General features: G+C 37.1%; 1 protein-coding gene across 1 annotated transcript; it reads right to left on the reverse strand.

Annotated features, from left to right (window-relative positions):
• Nucleotides 1-812: 812 nt before the first annotated feature.
• Nucleotides 813-6,109, reverse strand: LOC105702222 (class E basic helix-loop-helix protein 22). Its single transcript, XM_023432962.1, has 5 exons — nucleotides 6,057-6,109; nucleotides 5,021-5,224; nucleotides 4,323-4,564; nucleotides 3,295-3,518; nucleotides 813-1,045 (listed from the first exon to the last, which is right to left on the reverse strand). The coding sequence occupies exons 2-5, from the start codon at nucleotides 5,156-5,158 to the stop codon at nucleotides 813-815; spliced, it is 837 nt and encodes a 278-aa protein (XP_023288730.1). The 5' UTR covers nucleotides 5,159-5,224; nucleotides 6,057-6,109.
• Nucleotides 6,110-7,157: the final 1,048 nt, after the last annotated feature.

Genomic DNA, 7,157 nt, shown 5'->3' on the forward strand with positions numbered 1-7,157 from the left:
CTTCCTTGCAATCTTTCTTATCAGTCTCTCGATTTCTTCGTCCCCTTCGCCTTCCTATTTAAGGTGAAGTGAAACACATCGAGGAACTTGATTGACGTCGGTAAAAAAGGTTTTTCTAAATATCTACGTTGCCGACGTTCGTTTTTATATCGACAGCTGTGTCGAATTATATTAAGTACTGAACTAAATGGAGTACTCCATCTGTCGTTTTCGTACAATAATTGTAAAGAAATCAAAGTAAAACTCCAGAAATCCCCTGGATTCATGATTTCTGAGGCCCTAATTGACAGCAGAGTGACCTCCTGCGTTATCTATGACTTCCATGTGAACTAAATTGTCACTCCGAGGCCTCATATTACCATTGTTTTGGTATAGAAACATATAAGACACTTTTTTATCATTATCCCGTTCAAATGCGAGTTTCTCGATTACCAATGTGCTCTAAATTGTCGTACAATTGTCCTGACCATTACATTTCTCATATTAGACCCTTCGATAATTGGATATCGAACGAAATATGAGAGCTCAACGCCATCTTGATTCTGATCTGGGCTAAGTTAAACAATTTTTTTTCAAAAATCAACATTTTGAAAGTGTCAGGATAATTCCTAGATACTCACGAGTCATGTGTCAAAGTTTCAGACGGTTCTATCCCATACCCTTAAAAAAAGTGTCTTATGGAATCGACTGATTTCAGGGGGGTTTCACTTCACCTTAAGAAATCTTGAAACTCTCGATGAGTCTTGAAAATTACATATTTACTTTTTTTAAATTAAATGTAGCAGTTATTTTGCTGGAAACGAATTTCTACCTTAGGTGGATTCTCCACCGGCAACAGCAACGTCGCCAGGAGCAACTCCAGGGGTGATAGGTTGAGGGTTTCCTCCAGTTGGAAGACCTTGCATTTCTTGAACTCCCTGGAACAGTTTTCCAGGAAATCCTTGAAGAAGATCATAGGATACAGGAGTTGGGGGCAATGCGGCTGTGTGGGCATGCGGCGATTGTAGAACAGCTATGACTCTTCTCAATTCCTCCAAAGCGTTTCCTAAAAATTAATTAGAATACATATTTTTCTTAAATAGAACAGAATATATTGCCGAAATCAGAAAATATGTTTCCTCAAATATTTTAATATAAAACATTTCTACATTTCTTCTACATAGGGGTATCCTAAAGTAAAATTTACGAGAATATAAAAAACGTTGCAGCGGAAACAAAGCATCTAATTTATGAAACCGTCATATCGGATTAAGGGGATATGAAAATGGCGTCGAAGAGGTTTTATTTATGAAACTTTCTTTCGGACTGGGGGTACCGAGTCGTTTCAAACTTTACAATGTAAATATGACGGCTATAAGGAAGGTCACTACACTTATGAAACTTCAATTCCTTAAAAATTTGTTCATAGGCATTTTCAAAATTTTTTCAAAAAAATGAAATTTCATCGATGTCAGGGCCTTCCTTATATCCATTCATATTGTAAAGTTTGAAATGATTCGATACACGCAGTACATGGAAAACTTTCATGAACGATTGACTTTTCGGATGCCACTTTCACATCCCCTTAGCGGTAAGACAAAGATAAATCATAAATGGCATAATTGTGTTGTATCTTTTTCTCGAAACAACATTTTTTAAAATGGTGTACATACTTTTTCAAGCTGTTATTATCCAACGGCAATAAATGATCTACAATGATCTACAATTATCACAGGTGTGATATTGGCTCGACATTGACGGACGCTTTTTTAAATACCATAATTATTTTATGCTTAAAAATGTGCTATAACTATCGATAGCATTTTTTATCCTTCCGTTTCAGTTACTGCTGGATAATACAATAGTGCACGCTAGCGGACAGTCAACAAAAAATGATGAGTACTGCGAATTTGCAACACGAAAGACACAATAAATACGTTTGCATTAAAAAGGTGGCAAACACCAAAGTAGTCGCATTTTTACTTTTCTGTAAATCTGTGAGTAATGAACGTATATTGTTTTTGATTGCTATAGTACCCACCAAACACGGTTACGTAACAATAATACAATCATTACATAACGTAACATACATATAATTTAGAAGTAAAATTTGTATTACTATTTTCTCCGCAGCTATATAATGCCGTTGTAAAACGAATAATATAACGTATACATAACATATCTGTAACATATATGTTATGTTAATATTATATAACTGCAATGCTTACAAGTTTGTAACGATGTTACCGAACGGCAATAATTCGACGTTATATGATATTAATGTATCTTGTGAATAACATTCGTCCAGTGTTATATAACCGTAACATGTGCTTGGTAGGTAGTTTATTTATCATGAAAGCGGAATTAGCGAAAATCAGGGCATCTTTCTTGGAGAAGAATATGACTGAAAACGTTAATATAATTCAATGAATATCACAGGTATATGATATTAATGTATCTTTTGAATAACATTCGTTACATATCATGTTATTCCAGTGGTATGTAATTGTAACATAGTATGCTTGATGGATAGTTTATTTAGATTAAAAGAGGAATTAGCGAAAATTGGGGCATCTTTCTTGGAGAAGAATATGACCGAAAATGTCCATATAATTAAGGTGAAGTGAAACACGTCGAGGAACTTGATCGACGTTGATAAAAAAGATTTTTCTAAATGCCTACGTTGCCGACGTTGGTTTTTATATTGACAGCTGTGTCCAATTATATTGGATATTGTACCAAATGGCATCCTCCACACTCGTTTTCGTACAATAAATATGAAGAAATCGCAGTAAAACTAGAAATCCTCTGGATTCATGTTTTCTGGGACCCTAATTGACTGCAAAGGGACTCCCTGCGCCATCTGTGATTTCCAGGTCAATTAAATTTTCACTCCGAGACCTCGTATTACCATCGTTTTGGCATAGAAGCGCATACAACACTTGTTTTGCCTTTGTCCCGTTGAAATGCGAGTTTATTGATTACCAGAGTGTTCTAAATTGTCGTAAAATTGTCCTGACCCTTTCGTTTCTCATATCAGAGCCTTCGATAATTGTATATTGATCGAAATATAAAAGCTCAACGCTATTTTGGATCTGATCTGGGCTAAGTTAAACAATTTTTTCCAAAAATCCAAATTTGGAATGTGTCAGGACAATTCTTAGATGATCAGGAGTGATGTGTCAAAGTTTCGGACAGTTTGGTCTAATGCCCTTAAGAAAAAAGTGTTGTATTCAAATCGACTGATTTGAAGGGGGTTTCACTTCACCTTAAATGTATATCCACGTCTGAAATAAGTAACAATGTTTGATCTACCTTGCATGAGAATGTAGTTTTTAGCCAATAAAAGTGTGGCGATTTTGGAGAGTTTCCTCACGGACGGACTGTGAGCATATGGGATGACAGAACGAAGCTCATCGAGGGCATCATTCAAGTCGTGCATTCTTCTGCGTTCTCTGGCATTAATGTTGAGCCTAACACTTTTACCTTGGCGAGTCGTCTTCGACTTTGGGGGACAATTTAATCTCGATGCTCCTGGTCTGCTGGGGAAGATAAGACAAAGTGAAGGAAATTCCATAGAAGGAGCTAAATGAATTGGAACTATTTGTAAAAAAAAAAGGGATAAACACATATGAGCCGCTCAGTGCACACATCGACTAACTCCACTTTTTGAAAAATCTTAAATTTAGGTGTCAAAGCACTTGGTATAGTCATAACTTATTATATTTATAATATCTTTCCTGATTAATAGAGATTAACACCATTAAACGGCACAATTTTTGGTCTTTTCAACATTACTCCCTGATTGTTTTTAAAGAACTAAATATTATACCGTTATAATCGAAATGAGTGAAACTAATAACAATGTGGATGTGGAAAACAGGGATGATTCTTCGATACGATTTATCAGCAGAAAGTCTGGGGCAAGAAGACGTTTATCGTGTTTCTCGGATTCATCCGATTGCAACGGTACAAATTCCCCAACAAACACATAGATTGGGAGGAAAAGAAGTCGTAATCCTGATAAATGGGCACGAAATTTACAAAAGCATAACGGAACAAAAGGTTTGGCATACAGGAATAGGGGAGGAAATTTAATACCTGCAAAAACATTTGTCGATATAAAATGCAGACGATTATTTTTTGGCTATTCTTTCTTATTAATTTTATATACCGTTAGATGAAAACTATAACTGTTTTTATGTATTCTATATTATATATTTGAAGTTATATTATAATAGGAATTTTAAAAAAGAATCTACGTTACTTCATCGCATTTCTCAACTTTTTGTTTTACGGAGTTAATCAATGTGTGCACTGAGCGGCTCATATATAGATAATACCTTTCGTGGTCGGGCCGATTTTCATCGGATAGAGAACTCGAGGAAGTATGAGGCTGAGGTTGTTGCTGAAAATAAAAACCGCCGAGGCCAACGGCACCGAGAGGTGTTCTTCTTCCTGGAGCACTCTGGGGATGCTCCGAGGAATAACCCGCAGGTGGTCCTGGAACTCCAGGATGAGATGCACCTGGTGCTGGATATCCCATTGATTCTAAAGGTGTCGAGGACTGGCCAGGCAACTGATGCTGCAACAAAATAATATTTTAACCAATATTAATGATTTTACAAGCGCAAATGTGCTCAATATTCAACTCGACCAGTGTTCTCTTTAAATGTTACGCTTATTTCTCTTAAAAAAATTCCTTGAATATATTTTAAAAAAATGTACAAATGTGAAGACAAATAGACTTTTGGCATAAAATATGCAAGTATAAGGTAATTAATAATTGGAATGTATTAACAAGCCCCGGGAAGCTTCCATTAGGGGCGAGGTTGAGCGTTAATCATTTTGCAATTCAAAGTGTGCTGAATATTCAACATAATTAATATTCTTTTTCAGTGTTACGCCCATCTCACTTCGAGTAGGAATAAATTTCTTTAATAATCGTTCAAAGAAGTTCTGGGTAAGAACAAAAACGTGCAGATTTTTAACCTGAAATATACGAGGGTGATTAATTAATAATTAAAATGTATCAACGCACAGCCCCTCGATGCTCCCATGCCCATGTTGGATGTGAAGCTGAGCGTTGCCAAGGCCCTTGTTGTAAATGAACTTCCGGAAGCCCTTCACGCCTCTCGTCTTCCTCTGCTGAGCTACTTTCGCCATCATAGGACCTCATTTTGAAAATCCTGGGAAATTGGTTTTTACCTCCTTCTTGGAATGCCTTAGAGTCTCTTTGTCAGTTCTATGAGTAAGAAAAGGATTCACTTGGACATTAGTTGTAGACCGATTCACGAATCCGTCATGGATTAGACCATTCAAAACATAGTTCTTAATAAAAAAAAAATATTAAAAGGCTGAGTTACTGTTTAAGGATTTCAGAACTCTCATATTGAATAAAAAAAATAAAATAAAAATATTACAGTTGAAATTAAGCTTTACAGGAGTTTCTATTGCAGTTTCATTGCATATTCGTTTTAATTTTTTTTATTCTATTACGTTCTCTTATCAGGAAGTTTGTTGACGAACAAAGATGTCAGTTAATTCCATTATCTCCGGAATAGTAGCGCTGACAACTGTACGCTATCGTATCACATATAGGATAAAAAGATGTACAATGCATCCTGCTACCCTCTGATAAGAAAACATCAAATGTAGTACATTGAAAAATATTAATCTAAAAAGGTATAACTACACGGTATTGTTCAGTACTGGTGCAATTGATATGATAAAAATAATGCAAAACGAGCTCGGCTAACTTTGGGCTTAATAAATAGTATCGATATATTTCAACAATTGGAATATTTATTTCATCACTTAGGTAATATTTTAATAAATTCAATGTTCAAATAATGATATCAAGTATTTAAATATTTAAATAATTTAACTTGTCAACGAGTAATTACAATAAGGGCCCCTAAAAGTTTCATTTTAATCCAGGAAGAATGAATGAGAGCACACGTCAATTGGCACTAGCACTCGACATACTGGGAGGGGGTGTGAATCATTTGCCCCATTCAATATCTCGCCCTTCATATATGCTCGAGAAAAAAATCAATACCCGGCGTGCAGCTTACCGATAATCCGCAAACCGCCACAGGACTTCAGGACATGTCCTCCGGCTTTCTTGGAGGAAAATTAGGATTTTTTCCGCGCGAGCGCAAAGAAAGCCATCTTTCTGTCAGGAGTCCCTTTATTCTTCCCGCGGCGATATTCCCGTGGTCAAAACTCTGCCACCTCTTCCGCAGTGAAATATCTCCCTCATAAATAGCCGTTTTTAGGAGATAAGATCACATGCGAACAAACGTTTGGCAAATCACAGAGATACGAATTACGATCCTCGAATCACAGCCATTTCGAAGGGGCGTCCTATGGGTCGTCGCCATTGAAGCGACGAAAATGCACCCCGTAACGCCTCCACTCTTCTTCTTGATTTGGAGCCTTGTAACCTTAACTGGTGTTCTTGATCTACCTTCGAAGGATGCAAAATAACACGCTGCACTATTTCTTCCGGTTAAACTCTTTAAAAGGACGTATCGCTGGGCGAAAGGGGTGCCGGGAAGGAGATGAGCGGTTTGTTGTCCGGATGATGGCGGCCCATGCTACCCCTGTTTTAGTTGCGGGCGCCTCCGCGAGATGGCGAACACAATATGGTGGATGCTGCATTTTGCCAGCAGATGGCGGGCTATGTCGAAAAAACCAGCATCCACGAAAAGCTGAGGGATGGAAGGCAGGGCAGGCGTCTACTTTTCCGACAGAGCACTATGCAATTTATTTAATATGGTAATGAAAACTATTAACAGTTTGAATACTCGTAATAAAGTTCTGTATTAAACATCTTTAGAGAGTTTAACGTGTGATATCGAAACGTATAACACGCTTTATAAGTATTCAGTTGAAATCAGAGCGAGGGTAGTTCGCCCCTGTTTGAGTTCAATTCTTCGTCGCAAGATGGCGGACACAATATGGTGGATGCTGCATTTTGCCAGTAGATGGCAGGCTATGTGAAAAAAACCAGCATCCACGAAAAGCTGAGGGATGGAAGGCAGGGCAGGTGTCTACTTTTCCGACAGAGCACTATGCAATTTATTTAATATGGTAATGAAAACTATTAACAGTTTGAATACTCGTAATAAAGTTCTGTATTAAACATCTTTAGAGAGTTTAACATGTGATAT

This window comes from Orussus abietinus, unplaced genomic scaffold (assembly GCF_000612105.2).
Source record: "Orussus abietinus isolate OABI.00-Male unplaced genomic scaffold, Oabi_2.0 scaffold317, whole genome shotgun sequence".
Taxonomy (NCBI): Eukaryota; Metazoa; Arthropoda; class Insecta; order Hymenoptera; family Orussidae; genus Orussus; species Orussus abietinus.